Raw genomic sequence first — 23,412 nt, forward strand, 5'->3', positions numbered from 1 at the left:
AAAATGGCGACATTTAATCACAATCGTCCAATCAAATGGTGGAATAAGTTAAAAATCTACGATTTTATGTAAATTCAATATCCTGGGGTCCTTCAATATCTTTGTTCAAATTTGACTAGAAGCAAAATAGGAACATGCAAAATCTACCTATATTAAAAGACCACAATAATAGTTTTGCCAACTCTTATGCATGTCAAGCGTCAAATCGCATTTTAATTTGATTATCTGTGCCAACCTGATATTGGCAAACCGCCAACGAGTATACGAAGTATAATTATGTATTTTGCCTCATAACGTATTATACTTAAATCATCTTTTCTGGTTATTTATGTACGGTTTTACTTTTGTAAATCTTTTTCTCATAATTACAAAGTGGCAATTATTTTTAGACGCGTCCAATTTTATCATTAATAGGCCCTGTCCTTCGGGCATCCTATCACGCTTAGGTTTGAAATGCAGTTTTCATTTGTCTGTCACGTATAAGTAAGAAAAAACATTTTTGTTTTACTCCTTTAACCTCCAAGCAAGGCATATTGCCACTTGAATCGTAAGGGGTTACTATTTGGGATGATGTCCAATAGGAGACTGAGGGGAGTTGAGCAGAGAGATGTCTGTTCACGATACATTTAAACTCCGGTAGATCAGCACAGTTAGAGAAGCAGGAAACAGGGAGAGAATTCCAAAGTCCACCAGTCCGTGGGAAGAAACTATTTGAGTAGTAAGCTATATGGTTCAGACTAATTATTATAGGTCCTCATCTAAAATATTCAAACACACTATATCAAATCGATACGGACCCGAATCTCTGCTATTATATAAAAGGAACTTTGTGTGTGTGTGTGTGTGTGTGTGTGTGTGTGCGCGTGCGTGTGAGTTCGTTTTTATAAACTTCTCAACGGCTGGGCCGATTTTTATAAAATTTCACACGAATGTACTTTATGCATCTGGCAGTGTGCTTAGATAGGTTTTCTACCAGAATGTCTTTGATAAGTATTGATAATCAAAAAAAATCCGATAAAAATAGAAACAATCGATGTTGACCAAAATTAACACTTTATACAGCCTAACATCACAAGTGCATTTGAGAAGTATTATCACCACACAAGCAGAAAGGCCAGGCATGTTAAATCAACAGTAGAGTCTTTAATATGGTAATGGAGCGTTCGAAATGAATATTTTTGTTTAAAGCACAATTGAACTATGATACTTGACTTTTTCATTTTCAACTTAGAATCAAGCCATTATCACTGCACAAGCAAAAAGTATAGGTATAAAAAAGCAACAGTAGGTTCTTTGCTATGATAGAGGCACGTTCGGTATGAATATTTTTGTTTAGAGAATAATTGAACCATGATACTTGACTTTTGTATTTGAAACTTTAATTCAAGCCATTTTATATAAATAATATTATAAGATAAACAGTAGGTTCTCTACAGTGTAATTGTACACTACACTGTATTGTGAACTAAGTCACTGCGATGAGTCCCTAAGTAGAGCAGTAATCAATCGATTTGACTGAAAAATGGGCGATTTCATCGGTTTTGATGACAATAAAAATATGGGAGTGTGAAACATTCGTTGATCATAATTCAATCCCGAGCAACGTCGGGTCTCTCTTCTAGTCTACACTAAAATTGAAACTACTCCATGTTCTTTCTATTTCATAAATATATAACATATTTTGAATTCTAATGATTATAATTACTTGAAAAAAGAACAAACACATTCTTTCCACCATGAACCAATAAAAACTATTGTCAAGATACACCTGAAGAAGGTCGGAGGTTACATCGGATGAAACGTTGCGGGAAATAACACCTAAGATGAGAACAATAGTCCAAACAATAAAAATAGCATTTCTGTTATTCTGTTTTGTTTACGTTTGGAATATTATTTTAATCAGTCTCTTAGGCTTAAGTTTGAAATAACATTTTCGTTAGTCTACTACACTTGAGTTTTGTACAGTCTGTCACATTCAAATTTGAAATATAATTTTGGTCAGTCTGTTACATTGAAGTTTGAAATAGTACTTTGGTCAGTCTGTCACATTCAAGTTTGAAATAGAATTTTGGTCGGTCTGTCACACTCAAGTTTGAAATAGAATTTCGGTCGGTCTGTCACACTCAAGTTAGAAATAGCATTTTCGTTAGTATTTCTGGATTAAATTTCAAATATCATCTATGTTAATCTTTCCTGCTTAGGTTTAAATATCACTGTGACTTTTAAGTTTGAAATAGAATTCATAGAAGCGTCTACTGTCTTAATAAGAGTATCTCCCCACCCCCATCTGTACGTCTGTCACGCTTAAACATTAAATTTTCATTAATAAACGCACAGATTGGCTGGACGCAACTTAATAATATTCGTTGTTGTGTTGCGTTAAACACCGGTAAATTACAGCAATTAGTATTTAAACATTAGATAAGTTCAAGTTAAGTATCCTTTGCCGAGAAACGTGATAGATGTACCAGTCGTTGCATGAAACAATCTACACGGCTAATTGAAGTGAGCAGATATAGTGGCTTGATGATATCCTGTTTACAGCGTTAGATACTACGCCCCCCCCCCTTCCGGAGGATCCTGTGATATTAATTCGTTCAAATATTACCGGCAGGTATCCATATAAGTTCATCGAATGAAATACTGTCTGACATTATAACACGTCTGCCACGAGTAATTATATATCCCACTTTTTTTTAAAGTTATTTTTTTTTAGTTTTGTTGATATTTAGACATTTCCTCGATATCATTTATTAGTATCGTAGAACTGGAGTACCGTAGGGACTGTGAGTCAAAGTATAATTGAGGCAGGAGCGATTTTAATAACTACTACCTCTACTATCTACTACTACTATATATATATATATATATATATATATATATATATATATATATATATATATATATATATATAAAATATTCTGTTGGTTTCTTTCATTACTTAGTCCGTACGTTACGCTTTGGAAAAGGCCAAATACAATTTTTGAAAGCCAAACTCCTTAAAAAAGGCGCAAAATGTGACTTAAAATGCCAAAAGAATATGGGAGTAATTTATACTACTACTACTACTACTACTACTACTACTACTACTGATAATGATAATAATAATAATAATGACACTACTGCTACTACTATAATGATAATGATAATGATAATAATAATGATAATAATAATAATGATACTACTACTATAATAATAATAATAATAATAATAATAATAATAATAATAATTAGAATGATAATGATAATAATAATAATAATAATAATAATAATGATAATGATAATAATAATGCTAATAATAATAATGATAATAATAATAATGACACTACTACTACTACTATATATCCATATAAGTTCATCGAATGAAATACTGTCTGACATTATAACACGTCTGCCACGAGTAATTATATATCCAACTTTTTTTAAAAATTTATTTATTTTTTAGTTTTGTTGATATTTAGACATTTCCTCGATATCATTTATTAGCATCGAAGAACTGGAGTACAGTAGGGACTGTGAGTCAAAGTATAATTGAGGCAGGAGCGATTTTAATAACTACTACCTCTATATATATATATAATATTCTGTTGGTTTCTTTCATTACTTAGTCCGTACGTTACGCTTTGGAAAAGGCCAAATACAATTTTTGAAAGCCAGACTCCTTAAAAAAGGCCAAATTCGCAAAATGTGACTTAAAATGCCAAAAGAATATGGGAGTTATTTATACTACTACTACTACTACTACTACTACTACTACTACTACTACTACTACTGATGATGATGATGATGATGATGATGATGATGATAATAATAATAATAATAATAATAATAATAATAATAATGAAGAGTCCCGAGGTGAAGTTTTAAGGAAAACCCTTAAATGCGAAAACCAACCCACATAACCTGTAAACATTAACCAGTCACATAGAAACTGCCATAGAATTAAAACAAAGAGATGGAAAACACCACATGAACCCGAGGAAACCGAAGCTTACAAAAATTTCATACCCCCCCGCCAAATATAAAAAAAAACGAAATAGAAGTATCAAAATAGAGGTATCGAAGAGGAAGAACACTAACCAGACCTCCACTGGATGAGTATGAAGAATACTGGGAAGAGACATGGGAAGGCTTAGTGTTATTAAAATCCAAGTGAAGACAAATGGTCGTTGTCAGCGAGAAATCAATGGTAAGCAGCTGGTGTGATAATGCGAAGTCATTTGCAAAGGTTATTGAAAAAGGTGGAAAGTACTTAAAATCTGAGAAGACTTGTTATCACTCAGACTCTAGGGAACATCACCGGTTGTTGCCAGTGAGTAATCTCTGATGATGATCTGTGTGAGAATTTATATTGTAATGAAATGTTGAGTCGGCATCGACTGGTACCACACCAAATAGTCGAGAAGGGTCAAGAAGGATGGAAAGACCTAAGAAAACTATTAACCTGACCTCCACTAGATGGGTGCGAAAGGGAACTTATTGACACTCAAATTCCAGTGATGGCCAATGGTCATTGCTAGTGAGAAGTCAATGGCAGGCGGCTATTGCAGTGATTTAATTTGCAAGGGTTGTCGAAGAAGATGGAGAGTATCGGAGAAACTTATTGTCACTCAGATTCTAGGGAGCACCATAAGTTATTGTTAGTGAGCTGTCTTTGATGATGGCCTGTGTGGAGATTCCTAGTGAGTGAATAATAAGCAAGTACATGAAATTTGAAAGAAAGTCGATATCATTCCAATAATAGTAGGAGCACTAGGAACATTTTCGAAAATCTGAAAAAAAAAACGACTTGGAAGAAATTGGAATCGGATTAACAATTAAGACCATGTAACGCACGGTAATGATCAAATCAGTTGAAGTAACATCCTGAAATGCGCAACCACACCCACATAAGCTACGACAGTTAGAATAAAAATAAATGAAACAACAACAAAACTGAGAAAGAACATTACACGAGAACAAGAGAACTGAAACTACCAAAAAAATCACATAAATTTATCAACTATATGCAAATGACCGAGCCGTGTGCGAAGTGATGTCACAGCGAGAAAGAAGGAAAGAAAAAGATTATAAAAAGAGAAAAAACGTGGATCCTTGTGGTAAGATAGACTTGTTACTGATTGGCTCAAGAGCAACAGAGGAAGACATGTTCTGAACATGGTCGGACAAAGACTGAGTACTACGTGTTCGACACGGCAGAAGCTTGTTAAGCACACTGGAATGCGAGAAGAATTTTGAATAAGAGACAAGGCACTATTCTGAGACTATCTGTAAACAAATGTCTATCGTTTCAACTGAAAAAAGTGAGCGGAGTTTTTCCCTGCCTTTGTTTCCATTGCGACTGTGGGTCCTGAATATTGACATGCGATTACTACGTTACGCTTATCCCCCAATAAAGAACACCTACACGTATGCATTGGTTGGTACAAAACACATAGATGTTAAGGATCAAGGAAGGTAAGAACACAGAGAAGGAAAACAACTGGAAGAATATGGAGACTGCTTAGAGAGGCTAAAATCTTAGAGAAGATCAATCAACATAGCCAGTAATAAATCAATTGTAAACGGCTGTTACGATAACGCAAAATGATTTGTTAGGGAAAAAGGGCATGGAGTGTTGGAAATTTGGAGAGCCTTGTTGTCACTTACGCCCCAGGAAAAATCCCTGATAATGATGCGTGTAAAACCTCTTAATAAGTAAAAATATATAAGAAAAAAATAGATACTTACTTTTACCTGTTTGATTATTTCTGGCAATGCATTTTCGGCTTCGTTTTTCGAAAGCCAATTCCGATATTTCTTGTTCAGTTTGTAGCGATTCTGGATACATATTTGGAAGATGACAGCTGAAAAAAAAAACAAAAATTTAAGTGTTTTTTTTTTTTTAAATCAAATTACAAATATGAGCAAAACAAAAAAAAATGCCCATTTGACCATTTTCTTTTTACTAAGGGGCCACCACTTATCAAGGTTCAAAGGCCAGTCTCGGATAGAAGTTAATTGAAAGTCATATGGCCGATGAAACAACATCGTGATGGTTGGCAATGGTGGAAACTGGGTATAATTTGATTATTTAAGATGGACAGCTCAACAAGCACTTGTTTACATTATACGTGAAAATAACTATGTTATACTTAACCGGGAAGCAGTCGCTTGATATTGTGTTCCAGGCGGGTAGTTTTAGGAAACAAACTTTACTCATTGAGTCCTTGACCAAAGTTAACACCTTACACAGCCTAACATTACAAGTGCATTTGAGTAGTTTTATTACCACATAAGCAGAAAGACCCAACATAAACAAATCAAGAGTAAGATCATTGTTATAACAGGGGCGCGTTCGAAATGAATGTTTCTGTTTCAAGGTCAATTTCACAATGATGCTTGCTTTTTTTTTCATTTTGAATTAAAATTAAAGCTATTATTAGGGCACAACGAGTAATTCAAGGCATATAAAATTAACAGTAGGTTCTTTGATATGAACGAAATGAATGTTCCTGTTTAGAGCACAATTGAAATCATGGTACTTGACTTTTACATTTTAAACTTTAATTCAAGCCATTATACATAAAATAATTTTATAAAACCAGCAGAAGGTTCTCTATACTACAATATATTGTGAACTTAGTCATTACGAGAGGCAGGTGAAGCTTCTCCAGATCTACCGCGAGTGGTCCTCAATTATAGCAGGCAATAAATCAGTTTGATTAAAAAATGGGCTATTCCATCGATTTCAATGATAATAAAAATATGGTAAGGTGAAACATTCGTTGATCATCATTTAATCCCGGGCAACGTCGGAACAGCTTTCTAGCATATATATATATATATATATATATATATATATATATATATATATATATATATATATATATACTAGCATTTAAGTCCGGCGTTGCGCGGGTGTTTGGAGGTGTATGTTGAGAAAAAAAAAAGTGGTAGTAGGAAGGCAGGCTCGAACCCGTACCGCGAGGGAAGAAAAGAAAGGGGGGAAACCTAACGTCTTTGATGTTACGACCACCGCCAAGTTATTGCGTAGGGAAATGTACACATACACACACACAGACACACAGTCATGTTCACTTATATATATATATATATATATATATATATATATATATATATATATATACATGCATATAAAGGGGATTAGAACAGTAGTCTAAAGAGCAGAGTGTATTTTAATGTGATAGTAAAATGACTAAATTAATTAAAATACAAGAAAAGAACAGTGCTCGTTGTAATTCAGATATATAATAAGCCCGATAGGGAAATACCCTAGAGCTACTTTAATATTTAGTAATGTGATTGATAATTTAAAATTCACATTAGAATTAAAACTTAAAAATCTGTTTCATAAGAAGGAACAACAACAAAGTCAATAATTTGTACGATCGTTTCGGAAACGATGTTTTTATTGTGATAGACATTAAGCCACGAACAATAATTTTGACATATAGTTTTTTTTTAAAACAATGTCTCCTCATCAGCAGAAGTATTGGGTGTTTTTTTATATGTAAAAGACACCATAAATAAACATAGCATTGTTTTTAAAATAAGGCAGATGTATCTGGAAAAAATTAAAATAAAAAGGAAAATATTTACTTGATAAGCAAAGTAATATGGGTTGATAATAAAAAATAGAATAAAATTATTAATCTGAATTTGGTTTAAATATAAGGTTATAATAATATGTTTTTAATAAAAGTTAAGAATTATATATATATATATATATATATATATATATATATATATATGTATATATATATATATACCTTTTAATTGTTCGTCTTTTGAAAAACGTAATTATCGTCAAAGCATTCATTTGGATGTTGATTGTGCTTAGAAATGTACGAAATGTTGAATTTTCAAAATGAACGCCAATAGAACATTTTTTAGCGGTTAGAATATGTTAGTAAATTTCTAATTTAAAATTAAGCAAATATTAAAAAAAGGGGGGGATAATCTTATTTTTCTAATTAAATAATCAAAGGTAGATACTTAGTGTTTATTCTATTTAGATTATAATATATTATATTTGGACCTTATTGAATTTAGTATTTTTAATACGTTATTTATTTATTTATTGAAATGAATAAATATAGTATAGGTTAAGCTTAAATATATTAAATATTATACAATAATGGTAAATATATCAGATAAACTAATATTAATTATAATATTGATGATCAAAATTCTATTAATAAGGGTATCAAGTTAAACTTAAATTTCAAGATTGAATATTAATAAGTAACATTTTTAATGACTTATGGTGGTTTATATTTGTTAAATTTAAACCAACGTTTATGACTGCATGAGGAAATAAGCTCCTCTCTTGAATTTAAGAGTGTGGTTCTATTTTTGATATCGTCATATTTTAAAATCTTTAGGGTCTCCTGTGTACAAAGTGCATATCCTTTATATGATCTTATTATTTGCCATTTCAAATCGAAGGAAATATTCTTATCTTTGAGTCGCCAAATGTGTTTAGATAGAGTGGTTTGGTTCAACAGGGAGTGGTTTTTAAAAAAATGCTTATGGGTTGAAATCCTATGCTTAATAAGTCCAGATGTGGGACCAAAGTAGATTGCGTTTTGTTTAATGTATTTATTTTCAGGTAGATTAGGGGTGGCATTGGTATGTGATGGGTTGGTCTGTATTTGATTGGTAGATTGGTTAAAGTTGGTGTAGTTATTTAATCGGATGGTCGAGTTATGGTTGCTGTTAACCTCATTTAAATTTGGGGGTTGTGATACTGTGCAGGTATAAACTACATTTTTTTATTTTGCATGAACCTTGTAGAGGGCATCTATTTTTTCTTCTACAGTTACAACCTGCTATATTTTCCGTATTTGTATTTTGTATATTAGTAATTTTTTATTGTTAGAACTAATTATTTTTTGATGAATGTTTGGCATAGTTGAGTAAGACACCTTGATTGTGTTCTTATTAAAGATTTTACTGTATCTATGAGGGACTTTAAAGTTTTTTCTAATATTAAAAAAAATTCTCTGGCTATGTTTGTCTCAAGATTTTTGGAATATGGAGGGTTGAACCATAAGGTCTCCCTATGTCTGTTTTTACTCTTACGGCCTTTGATCTGCTGATTACATGCACGCATATATGTAAGGATTTTATAGCTAAGCGGTAGATCCCACAGCGATACTTCCTGTTATTATGGTTTCAAATAATGCCACAGTCGTGCTTAGTAGCCTCCATAACAACGGAACATGTGTCTGTGGATTACTCTATTTTATCTATGAACAAATATATCCGTCCCTAAAATATAGAAGAGACGTAATGTATGTAAGGGCGGTAACGTAGGTAGTGTATCACCGTAAAGTGACTTTGCTAAGCTGTCAAAACATAAAAACATATGTGATGACGTCATCTGCTATAACATCATATGAGATGATGTGATGGTTGACGTCATAGCGAAAAGACAGTTTAAAAGGATGGGATTGGTAAAAATAAAAATAAAGATTCCAGGGCAACGCCGGATAGATTAGCTAGTATATATATATATATATATATATATATATATATATATATATATATATATATATATATATATACTGCATTAAAAAAACAAAAAGCAAGACTTCAAAAAAGGAATTGATAGCAACAAAAAGTGTATTTCATTGTAAGTTACAATTGTTTCAATACCAGTTTCACAATTTCAAGCATTATGGCGTTTGAAAATTTTCATATAAGCAGCATTTCTTCAGACCTCTTGAATAAAAAACACTTTGACAATAGAACATTGTTTGAAGAAAATTCCCTTAACGGAAATGAAGCATGCGAAAACATAGCTTACTTTTTAAGTCATCTTTCTTTGGCTTAAAGGTATATGAAAATTTACTGAATTATACGAACCCAGTAAAACTCAGTATATTACAAACAAGTCTTTATATATATATATATATATATATATATATATATATATATATATATATATATATATGTATATATATATAGTAAGTTATAAAATGTATATGGCGATTAAGCTACACTGAATATTCCGCGTTTCATCCACTCTAGGACTCTTCAGGCTTATGCGCATAAGCCTGAAGAGTCCTAGAGTGGATGAAACGCGGAATATTCAGTGTAGCTTAATCGCAATATACATTTTATAACTTACTAACTATCTCTACCTACGTAATGAGCACCTTTGAAGTAAATGCTTAAAGTTTACGCATAAATCTATACTTTCGTATATTAATTTTATGTGAGTAAATTAAGTAGTTATATATATATATATATATATATATATATATATATATATAATTTGAGGTTGCTATTTTTCAAGAGTAGGGTAACCAGTAAAATATAACGAGGTTTATACAAGAGTGCTAAAAACAGATGTAGAGCTAGTTACATTTTTAAAATTGTCCTTACATAAGCAGTAATTTGTTGCTACACAGTCATGAGCATGTTTCGGTCTTCTAATATTTAGTAAGTAGAGACCTCTTCAGGCAATAATGCTTTTTTTCGAAAGGGGAATTATTAATCTATTAAATCTATTAATCTACTTGATTAAGAATTCCGCTTTCGAATATAAGCATTGTTGCCTGATGAGGTCTCTAGTTACTAAATACTAGAAGAATCAAACATGCTCACGATTGTGTAGCAACAAATTACTGCTTATGTAAAGACAACTTTAAATATATACATATATATATATCTTTATATAGATATGTGTGTGTGTATGTGTGTGTTTGTGTGTGTGTGGCATTTTATACTCGACAACGATGAAGAGGTCAGCTTTTTAGGAAATACGTTCCGGTGCAAAAATTAATTTATGAATCTAGGACGCCTCAAATGCATAAAATAAATCATTTATTTATTTTCTCTTTAGATTTAACTCACCGATATGAAATGCGATGAATTCTAATATAGTATGCAAGTTATAAAATATCGTCTTACTCAATAAATTAAGCCGAAAACGATTTAGAGTAAAATACTCTAATATTTGCTCTATTCATGCCGAATCTTAGGAATTCGGTTTAAAAATGTTGAAGGCCAAACATAAAACTTGTGTCAACGAGTACATAACATATCAATAAGTGCAACAATGATTTCTAATGACACATATTACGCTGTAAGAATAGGAGAGAAGTTGAATGGCTACTGAAAAGAACTTGAATGCCTACAGACATTATCCTCGTTTGTCTAAATTCCCTCTCTGCGGACAATCTGGCATGAAGATAATTTTTCCTACAAGTAAACACTATTAAAGTAAATATTACACAATCACATATTAATAATATTTACGGCTCAAATAAGATCTTCTACGTAAGCCTTAATCTCACAGACTTTTACGAAGAATGATGCTTCTTCTCCAAGTGATGTTACCTTAAGTAATAGAATGAAGCTGGATACTCCACCTGACAAGATCAATACTTGTCCTGTGATCCAGTATAAACAAGAGACAACAAATAAGTTATACCGCAACATATTTAAATGGTTAATTAGGGAGGGGAGAGGAAAATTATGTTCTCAACTTCTTTACTAACTCCGTGTTTGTAGAGAAAAAAATGTAGTCGAATATTCGAATATTTATGTATCTCATATAAAGATCAAGTGCTAACCCCAGCAAGGGTGTCGCATTATTTTTGAGAGCTTCAACTGAAGTGAAATAAAACATGAAATAATAGTACAATGGGGACGCACAGAACCTCTCTTCCATCTGTCTACTTTGAAAAACGTTATCACCAAATATAAATTGTGTGAAAATGAATGCTTGACACTTTCATCGATCTAATGCTCTCAAATCCTATCTGAGTCTGCCAGAAATCTGGCGGCTTCTGATAGCTTTGACGCTGCGCCTATGAGTAAACCCTCGAAAAAACAAAACACTCACTAATTACTCTGGCACCGGCCTACAAACCATTACAGTGTGTCAGTGCGTAAACAGATAAGTCCTGTCTGATAAGTCGTGCAACTACGACGCATTATCGCTTACGAGATTAACAAGCCGTCATGGATGATGAGGCTAACGAGTGTGGTTGAGGATTAGATACGGAAGCCGCCATCCTATCTCCACCACAATAAAAACAAAACAAAAAAATCCTTCCATGAACTGAGCTTCTCCGCAAAGACTGCCTGTCTGTGGAACACGTTGCCACGTGACTACTTCCTTGCTGATTACAAACCTAGTATCAATAAATTCCTCATAGTCCTATATACATTTTATACTCGTCACACACCCATATACTTCTGCACTTATCACGTAAACCCAAGTCCAATCCTAACAAATATTCGAAATTGGGCAATCCCATCAATCATTCTTAGTATTCATATAAGGTTTTTCAGTTATCAAGTGACAATTTCATTATTTCATTATTTCATTAACCCTTTATCTTCGAGTGGCTTTTGCCTTGCTAAGTAGTGGCCCTTCAAGTAAAGAAACACGCACACATTTATATAATCTTATGTATGAAGTCGGATTAACGCACATAAAATAAGTGGCGCCACAACAAAACACTTCAGAATAATAATACTCGTTATAAAAAAATATTCCGCTCAATAAATGTACATAAAAAAGATTGGAAAAGACCGAGCAGAATAATTCCTTTATAAATGTTTTTTTTTTAATAAAGCAACTTGTCTATCAATAATCTTAACTACGTTTTAAACAAAGTTTATAACTGGACATAAAATTGGTGTCAATTAGTGCAAAACTGATGTCAATGAGTGCAAAAAAAAAAAAAAATCTAAACCATCAACATTTGTCATTTAATGTTATTAAAATATAAACCAAGAACAAATAAATAGGTAAGCAAAGAGAAGGAAGAAAACGGAAAAGATTAAATGAAAAGACCGAACGCCGACGTCTCTTCAATGAATCATGTATAATAGGAATTTGGAGTGATATATTAAGGGGATCGTGGTATAACTTTCAGTATTAAACGTTAAGGTAATTGAGTTTAAATGGCAGGAACTGAACCCAGGTTTAACATAGCCCAGGATATGAGATAATATCAGGGATGGGTAGTCTAAGACAGGCAGGTAGATAGAGATAGAAATTAAAAAAAAGGTTTAAAATGATTTGCGGTTAAGAACTCAGAAGCGAAGATTTTAGATAAATAAAAGCGTTTAATTTCCTTATGTCTATTTGACAATCTAGAAAAACAAAAACAAAAAACAAACCAAAACCAAAAAAACTCTTAGTTATGGAAATAGACCCAAGAAGTTACGGACAAGCAAGTTGAAGTTTAAATTGTTGTCTAGGGTAATGGTCGCCAATCAGCAGTGGTGAAATGTTTTAGTAGCTCGCAAAAGCATTTCATTTTTAGCTTTTTTTTTTCTTTTGACAAATGCGCTCATATGTAAATTTATCTGTTTGAATATTTATTTCTAGGACACAATTCGATTAAGGTGTTTTGAGCTTCTGAAACATGCGCAATAACACACACACACAATACACAATACACACGCAAACACACAAGCATACACACCCATACACAAACACACAGAAACACATACGTACACACATACACAAACACACACATACACACACAAACACATATATACACATAAACGCACACACACACATACAAACACACACACAAATATCCACATACAAACACACACACAAGCACACAAAAACACATACATACACACATACACACTCAGTTACACACATACAGACACACAAACACATACACACAAACACACACACATGCACACAACCACAAACGCATGTATAATTATGAATAATTTTATTTTTGCCTATTGCCTGAGTGCCCGTTTTTGGGAGCTGGTTTTCCCCACATTAAAAATGACCTTGTGTTATATTTTGTTTTCGTGGGGAAGCAAATAAATACCGATAGAAAAAGTAGGCTTTTATATCAATGTTAATGCGACACACACACACACACACACACACACACACACACACACACACACACACACACACACACACACACACATATATGATATGATATAAAGCTGAACGTCTGTGCTTTTGTCTGATCACGAATAGGCTCCTATATGGTTGACTATTATATAAAACTGATCACATATAATGATAGAAGATATATCGAGACACAGGAATGGGTATGTTTGATCTGGCATAATGATGATTCATTAAAATTGTGGGGTCTGCTTACGCGCCTGGTCCAACAAAGATGGAAATAAAAAATTAAAAAATAAAAAAAAAACGTTTACAAGTGTTTTTGATATAGATGTACATAATAATACTTTGATAAGTATGTTTTAACTTAAATAGGGATGGTATAATAAAATTGTGGGTACAAACTTTAATTAAGACTTTTCATATCTATCTGCGTAAGTATACTTTGATAATTATGTTTCAGTTTGAAGAAATATGGTATAATAAAATTATGGGGTGTTCGTTCGCGCCTGACCTTCATAGAATGGAAATATGTCACAAAGTTTAATAAGGTTTTTTAATATAGATCCACAGAATATTGTGATAAGTGTTTCAGTGTGAACAGGTATGGTATAATAAATTATGGGGGTTATCTATTTTATTTTTACTTTCATCATATTTTGCTTTGGTTTTGATACCCCAAAATTCGAAGCTATCCCTTTACAACCTTGCCTTTTCATAACCTATTATACTTTCATAAATCAGAGTCCATTTTCTGTAGGCTGTTTTTGAACCCAGTAAACGATGAGTACTTTTGCTTGCATATATATATATATATATATATATATATATATATATATATATATATATATATATATATATATATGTATGTATGTGTGTGGGTGTGTTTTATTTTTTATTACCGTTTTATCTATTTGGTTACATATGTTTCGGATGTTGGACCGTGTTACGATCTAACAGCCTCGCCAGACCTTACAGAAAACTTCTGTAAGGTCTGACGAGGCTGTTAGATCGTAAACACGGCTCAACATCAGAAGGTCTGACGAGGCTGTTAGATCGTAAATCCGGTCCAACATCCGAAACATATGTAACCAAACAGATAAAACGGCAAAAAAAAAAATAAATAAAATAAAATACATATTTGCTCTGCAATAGTATTGATCACTCTCTTCAGGTTTTTACTAATTACCAGTTTTACCAAATATATATATATATATATATATATATATATATATATATATATATATATATATGTCATCTACATACAGTACTGTTTCATCAGTGTGGCTAGATAGGCCTCAAGCCAAGATCGAAACTCGACTGTCCAAATGACAGTCAAGGCTTCTCATCATTACGCCATATGTAATGAATTAACGATGTTTTGACATCCTCCAAATGCCCCCGCTCGATTTGTTTACACAAAGAGCGTCGCTTAATACGCTAATGGCAATTTGTATATCACTTCCCGATATGCTCAACCCAAGATAGGAAGCATTATAGTCATCCACATACAGTACTTTTTCGCTGTTTCACAGCTCATCTGTGCGGCTATGAAACAGCGAAACAATACTGTATGTGGTTGACTATATTCCTCCCTATCTTGGGTTGAATATATTGGGAAGTGATATACAAATTACCGTATAAAGCGATGCTCTTTGTGTAAACAAATTGAATTTAGGTATTTGGACAATGTCAAATCATTGTTAATTCATTACCTGCATCGCAGCAGCCAAATAGCGCAACGGTTAGAAGCTCCGACTGTCGTTTGGGCAGTTGGGGTTCGAACCTGGCTTGAAGTAGTTGCTTGTCTACCCGCTGTGAAAAAACGAAACAGTACTGTATGTGGGTGACCATATGTTTATATTTACATAAGAAGGAGATGCTTGCACACATATATATATACATATATATATATATATATATATATATATATATATATATATATATATAGTAGAAATGGTAATTAATAAAAACCTGAAGAAAGTGCTCAATACTGTTGTAGAGCAAATATGCGTTTTATTTCTTATTACCGTTGTTTCTGCTTAGTTACATTATTGTTTACACTACGCGACCGTTTTTTGGCCGTCATGTAGCCTCCTCAGACTTTACAGTTTCTGTAAAGTCTGAGAAGACTACATGACGGAAAAATAGATTATTGGAGTGCCATTAGTTATAATCGAAACTGAAACCAAAACTTATTAGGAATACTTGGTAAAATTATTTATATATAAAAAAAAATAGATGACTTAAGTGTCATCAGCTATAATCGAAACCGAAACAAAATTTTTGAAAAATTCTTCGTAAAATTATTTATAAAAAAATTAAATGACTTGAGTGCCATCAGCTATAATTGGAACCGAAACCAAAACTTAAGAAGAATTCTTGGTAAAAAATATTTATTACAAGAAATTGAAATACATAACAATTAAACGACCGGGTGTAAGAGTGACACAGAAAATAACACACACGCTATCGTATTAAAACAAAAGCCAGTTTTAGTAGTATCATGTATATCTTTTTCTTAGAATTTATCTAGGTTTAACCAAAGTACGGGCCAAATATAATGGAGTCAACTTGACTGTACGATAAGGTTAGTACGATATTGTTGGCTGGTTTTAGATAAACGCATAGTGTTCATCGTGTGTGGGTTAAACATCTTGTCAAAAAACAAAACAAAAAAAACAAACAAACAAAAAACAAAGTGTAGATGAAAACAATTTCTGATAGCCTTTAATGTTAACACTTGCCTTAATCTTATTTAGGTATTTATATTACTTGGTGCTTGCTTAACCGGTTAAAGCCATAATGACGCCCTCTATAAAGGCAATAATCGTAATCGTTTAGGTGGGGAACAGGTGTTTTAAAAATGGATGCTAAAGCGATAAGCGGGAAGATAATTTGGCATTTCATGCTCTGCACGAGCCAAACGCTATCTTATCTCACGGCCGGTCTCGATCGACAATAGACACACTCTGAAAAGTCTCCATACGGTTACAAATTTATAGAGGACCATGGGTTTTAAAAAACTATAATAATTTAACTCTTTTTTTTTTCAACCATAAAAATTGTATTCCTTCTTACAATAAAATAATTGCAAGTTAAATATATTTTTTCAAAAATTATTTAACTTATTTATTAGTTGGTAACTATAGCTAAGTAGTTGACGACACGAAGTAACAACCTGAATGTACCAAGTTAAAATCCTGTTCGTTCCATAGAAACACTTTCACTTAAGGACAACAACCTTCACGTGATCCCTTCTGTAAGTACTGATGCCATTTTAGAAGGAATTCAAACTAGAAAGATATCGGAGAAATCAATGCCAACAATAGAATCATCCGTTTTATACGAAATTAATGAATGTATTTATTTATTATATAAAAGTCACTTTTGCAAATTTCATATAAAGCTAATTTATATGTCTGGCAGTGTTCTTAGATATGTTTTGCACAGAAATTCATCCGATAATTATCGAAAATCGAAAAGAATTCGATTTTGAAAATAGCATTTTTCTCTTATAGATAAAAAGGATAATTTTTATAGGTGAATATTTTGCGTTACATCGGTAAAGGGAGATAATAAAATTTCAGCAAATTATTTCTAAAAGAAAAAAACAGAGATATAGATTATTGGTAGACCATTCGGCTACAGATCGAATGGTCTCTTGTTGAAGCCCGAGTGTACCTCACCATTTTATTTTAATTTTTCTTATTAATGAGTTCAATTTACGATAAAAGAAGACGTACCATTTAAAATCGCCACAAATCATTTCTTCCTTTGACATATTTTAGAACTAAACATTAATCAGAAGTGACTTTTCCAGGGCATTCATCGTCAAGCCCAAATATCAGCTGACATGATATTGTAAACAAACACAGACGAAATTTGATGAACGACATTATCATTATTATCATTATTATCATTATTATTTATTTATTTATTTATTTTTTTTTGCGAATTAGCCCACCTGACAAATTATTCCTCGTAATATACAAGATGTCCAAAGAGTCACTAAAGGATTTTGAACTTAAATAGATTCTTTATTTTTGATGATTTTTTTCTGTAATTTTAACACAATCTGATTAAAACATTGAGAAATATTTAAAAACAATGCAAAATTCAAACAATTTTTATTAATGAAAAATAATGTTTTTTAAAATGTTGTCCACTTCGTATATTTGTAGTCTTTTCAAAACATTATTCATGACATTGCAGAATCTCTGGATTGCGATCTAACTTCCTTATTTTGATCGCGAGCTTGCAGACATCGAAACCTCAACTCCCAAATCCTGCAAGAATTGAAAGAAAGCATTCATCGCTGGCAAAAGTGCATTCTAGAAAACAAGAGACCGCTGGTTTTAAGCGTACCGCTTTCGTTTTTGTAGTTCTTCAACTTTATGAGGAAAATTAGGAAGATTTACTTTTGAAGCTACCCTCATATATATATATATATAGAGAGAGAGAGGGGGGGAGAGAGGAGAGAGAAAGAGAGAGAGAGAGGAGAGAGAAAGAGAGAGAGAGGAGAGAGAAAGAGAGAGACTGTTTCGCTCTATCACAGCTCTTAAGTGTAGCTAGAAAAGTCATCTTCCCAAGTCTAGATCTGGACCCTATTGTCTAGAAGACAGCCAGCCTCATAATCTTTCGGCACTTTCTACAATCATTTTCATTTTTAATTCCTACTTAATCAAAGAGAATGGATTCCTGTACATTATCTCTGCTATTATATAAAAGGAACTTTGTATGTCTGTGTCTGTAAGTTCGTTTCCTATGGACCCGAAAACGGTTCGGCGATGTTTTATGAAATTTCACACGAAAAATCTTCATGTGCCTGGCAGTGTTCTTAGATAGATTTTATATTGAAACTTCTTCGATAAGTATCGATAATCGATAATCGAAATAATCCAATAAAAGAAGGAACAGTCGATTTGGACCAAAGTTAACACCTTACACAGCCTAACATCACAAGTGAATTTGAAAAGTTTTATTACCACACAAGCCGAAAGGCTCGACATATAAAATTTAGAGTGGCTTCTTTGATACGACAAGGGCGCGGTTGAAATGAATGTTTGCTTAGAGCACAATTGAACCATGACACTTTACTTTTGCATTTTAAACTTTAATTAAAGCCATCATATATAATCACAATTTTATAAAATCAACGGTAGGTTCTCTACAGTGCAATGTAGACTACAATGTATTGTTAAATAAGTTATAGAGACAGGCATATGAACTTCCTCTTGGTGCACCGCAATGGGTCCCCAACTAGAGCAGGCAATCAATCAATTTGATTGAGAATTGGACGACTTCACCGATTTCGATGACACGAATATAAACATTCGTTGATCATCATTCAATCCTGGCAACGTTAGGTCACCATGCTAGTTAAATAGTAAAAGTCTACTTGGTGACAGATACTGGTCTTGAAATTAGAAAATTAACAAGTGGTGTTTATTCGAAAACCGTTCGTCATAATTTTCTACCGCTTAGATTTTTCCGGAATTTTAAATTTTCAATATAAACTATTTAAGAGATATTTTGAAATAACAAAAACAACCAAGTTATAAAAAAATAAAATCTATTTAAAATATTTTCAAAACAAACTAATCGAAAAATTATTTTAAAAAATATACAAATTATATAACAAAGTTTGCTTTGAGTATTTGTAATAAAAATCCAATTATAATTCTTACTGCAGTAGTTGTATATATACAGGGTAACCCCCACCTAAACAAACAGGACATTCAATTGTTTTCTGAGCATTTTACAGTCAACGGAGAAAAAAGGCCAAAGACCCTAGTGTTTTGATGTGTTGTTTTGAATATAATAAACTAGTTATGACCAAAGTTTAATTTCATTCGGATAAAACATTAAGAAAGAGACCTAATTAGAGTTGGGGCCCGTATATATATATATATATATATATATATATATATATATATATATATATATATATATATATATATATATATATATATATAACTTCTTTAATCCTATGTAATGCTAATGCAGTGATATTGGATGTGGCAAAAATAACATTCCATTTTATAACTAATTTATATAAAAGTTAACTTTCAACTAGAAGTTTAAAGTTACGATTTTCAGGTGACGTGTTCAGGAAATCGCGTCATGACAGGAAGTCAACGTAGCAAAGAAGTCAATAATATCGTCCTGTTAAGTGTTCGACGTCATTAAAGTACTTGTAAAATAGTTGAAATGTTGAAAAAAAAAAGATAGTTACTTATAGCGGACCCTATACATGCATGATAACTTCTTTCATCCAACGTAAAATTGTAACCAGGCTGATACAATCAGAACGAAAGCATAACTGCAAGTGATACATCAGGCAAAATGTTGAAAACGTTAAATTACAACGTCGTCGGTGAGGTGTAGGCTTATATTTTGCAAATAACGAGAGACCTTGAAACTTTTCGTAGGATTCTAAAATTACACCATAATTAATGCGGAATGCTTTATGATAAACACTGCCCGTTAGAAAGTTATCACGCATGTCGGTTTCCTCATTAAAAGGATAAAATCAGGATATAGGTGTTGCGTGTAGGTTAAGTAAAATCACTCAAGAGGAGCGAACTTTGATGATATCACTTTTCGAGTTCCTCTGACTGATATAATATATCAACACTAACAATATCGCAAAAAAAAAAAAAAAAAAATCCACCATGTTCTCTGCATGAATTTGTATGATGTAATTTTAATAATATTTCTCTTGAAATAATAAAAATGAATTTTTCTTAAATATCTAACCGATAAACTCTTAAACTATTGGTCAAATAACACTGGAGTTAATAGGAAATAATAATCGTACATCAAGGATAGTTTATGACGAGTAAAATCTTTATTTGGATAGATAAATAACGCGTACATAAAATTATTTGCTAGTTCAAACAAAATATGATTTATATATATATATATATATACATATATATATATATATATATATATATATATATATATATATATATATATTTAAAATGGTAGCAAGTTAACATTTCTGAATTTTTTGAGATGCGGATTAGTTATTTGTATTATTTGAAGTCATCAAACTATTGTTCTCATTATGAGCGCCATTTTCACAGCGTTTCGGTCGATGTAATCTCTGACCTTCTTCAGGTGTATCTTTTCGAACTCAGTAATATTTCGTGAATTTTAGTGGAATTTCGAACAGAACCCTTTTATATACTTAGCAGGCGTAGCATGTTCTAGTTCCGTCGGCTATGACCGGGTAGGGGTCATAAGTAATTCGCAGTTGTATTTTTTTCGGTCGCCCAAACTGAGAATTTAAGCTTCTCCCTTAAGGAGAATATTACTTGCGTAAGGATCCGTGGCGCAGTGGTTAGAGTATTTGGAAAATTTAATTGTAAAAGTGATATTCTCTTGAAGGCTCAATTTTTAGTGTCGGCAACCGAGAAAAAGTTTTCTAAAAAATACATGGCTGACGGAACAAGAGCATGCAACGCCGTAAAGTAAATAAAAGGCTCTGTTCGAAATTCCGTCCAAATTGCTGAGTTCGACAGAAAGATTCCCGAGTTTAATAAGATACACATGAGGTTAAATCGACCTAAACGTTGCGCTATTCATACTCAAGATGAGAATAGTAGTTCAATGACTCCAAATGATACGAGTAGCAAGTTAACTTTTTAAAAGCAATACTGTCACTTGAAAAATTGTAACTGAAAAAATGGCACTACCTAAATAGCACTAAGCTACCCCGTCCCAAAAATGAGATTATACTTTTTTAAGTGATTACGTATGAACATCCTGAAACAGCAGCGGGAAAAAAAAAACAAAAAAAATATTTTAGAATTTAAAATGGAGGAGCAGTTTTGTATACAAATTTAATACAATCATCAGTATTATAAAGGGGGGGGGGGAGGAAACTCTTTTTTCTTCCGTCAAAATAATTGGAAGTGTAAGCTTAATCTCCATAAAATAAATAAAACGAAAATTTCTCTTCCATATTTATTTTACTTACTTAAAATTGTAGCCATTTAATTATTTTTAAATTAATATTCTCTGTCTTATTAACGTCAAAATAATTGTAAGCTGATTATTATTCAACTAAATTAAACGAATGTCATTTTTTAAACTGTATTTATTTAAAACAAACACACGATAAGATGTTTACACTTGTTTCCAGACGATGTTCATTTAAAGTTACACAATATAATTTCTTTGAAAACTATTGTGTGTGTGTGTGTGTGTGGGAGGGGGACTGACCTTACAGGTCGTAAACTACGCGTAAATATATTTTAATTCATGCAGATTTCATATTTATTATTCTAGAACCAATTCTCTATTGAATATTATATTGTACCTAATATATAGTACTGATTTCAAAAGTAAAAAAAAACAATGACTTGGATGCCTTCAGCTAGAATCGAAACTAAAACATTTAGCGTCGCAGCTGCGTTCGTTATCGTTTGTGCCAACTCGTAGACAGATATGAAAATTTTGAAATTAAAACATGTTCTGCTATGATACGTTTTACGCATGTGCAAACTAATACGAATATTTCGACAAGTTGAAATGAACATTTTGCAGTTCAACTTGTCGCCATATTTCTCTCCGCGTTATACATCCATCCAAACAAAGATTTTATTCGTTATAAATCATAATTGATGTATGATTACTATTTCCTGTTAATTTCACTGTTTTTTCAACAGTAGTTGAAAAACGTGCTGTATGTGGTCTCTGTTTATATCGACATTGTTACTAGACGTCCTGGATTCATCTTTGCCACTGGAATCAATCAGATTAAACTCAAGGGAAATTTGTTTTGAGATCGCGCACCGTTACTTCAAATTACACGCATGACAACCTTACAGAGAGTTTCTGTTATCTCTCAAGACTTAACGGAAGCCATGATGATAGGAGTCTTTCGGCAAGCAAACAGTTCGCTAACCAAAAACGAGAGTTTTATGTAGAGTGGTACGCAACCTATACAGGCGACAAGGTGTGAAACAACCACCGTGGACTGACACGTTTCTAGTGAAATGATCTCTCTCTCTCTCTCTCACACACGCACACACACACACACAAACACACACACACACACACACACAAACACACACACAAACACACACACACACACACCTTTTCCAATATGGCAACTTTGAAGCTTCAATATAAGTTATATAAAAGTATATAAATCTGAATCTTATTTTATTCCTCTTTCACTCATACCCGTTCTTCCTATTTGCATCTCTTTAATACTAACCTTAAATTACATGGCCTAATCATGTTTGACGCACCGGTTCTTGCAAGATCACCGAAGTTATTCAAAGTACCAGGTGGGTGACTATTTGGGAATACTAGATGTTGTACAGAGTAGCGAGATAGAAGCACTTCTACCATTAGAAGAGTAAGGCACCTTCTCCCCTCCGCTATCCAGTGGATGGCCCTTGGACAGGTCTACGTCGCATTGAACCCTCTGATCAATGTACGTGAAGTCACGGCGTCCAGGTGGTAGATCAACTCTTAAAGGCCTGATAGTTTCTTTAAGATTTGGTCACCTCTTCATTGTGATAGGCAAATGATACT

The 23,412-nt window shown here is 32.6% G+C and overlaps 1 protein-coding gene across 3 annotated transcripts in view; it reads right to left on the reverse strand.

The window, feature by feature from the left end:
• LOC145278009 (inositol 1,4,5-trisphosphate-gated calcium channel ITPR3-like) overlaps window positions 1–23,412 on the reverse strand; it is a 704,464-nt gene that overhangs the window by 403,983 nt on the left and 277,069 nt on the right. For all 3 annotated transcript variants that reach the window (XM_080130185.1, XM_080130184.1, XM_080130186.1), the window contains one exon: window positions 5,730–5,845. In XM_080130185.1, coding sequence (XP_079986311.1) covers window positions 5,730–5,845 — 116 coding nt within the window. The remainder of the gene's footprint in view (window positions 1–5,729; window positions 5,846–23,412) is intronic.

Source organism: Euprymna scolopes, chromosome 6 (genome assembly GCF_053919585.1).
Source record: "Euprymna scolopes isolate OS-2025 chromosome 6, ASM5391958v1, whole genome shotgun sequence".
In the NCBI taxonomy this organism is placed as follows: domain Eukaryota; kingdom Metazoa; phylum Mollusca; class Cephalopoda; order Sepiida; family Sepiolidae; genus Euprymna; species Euprymna scolopes.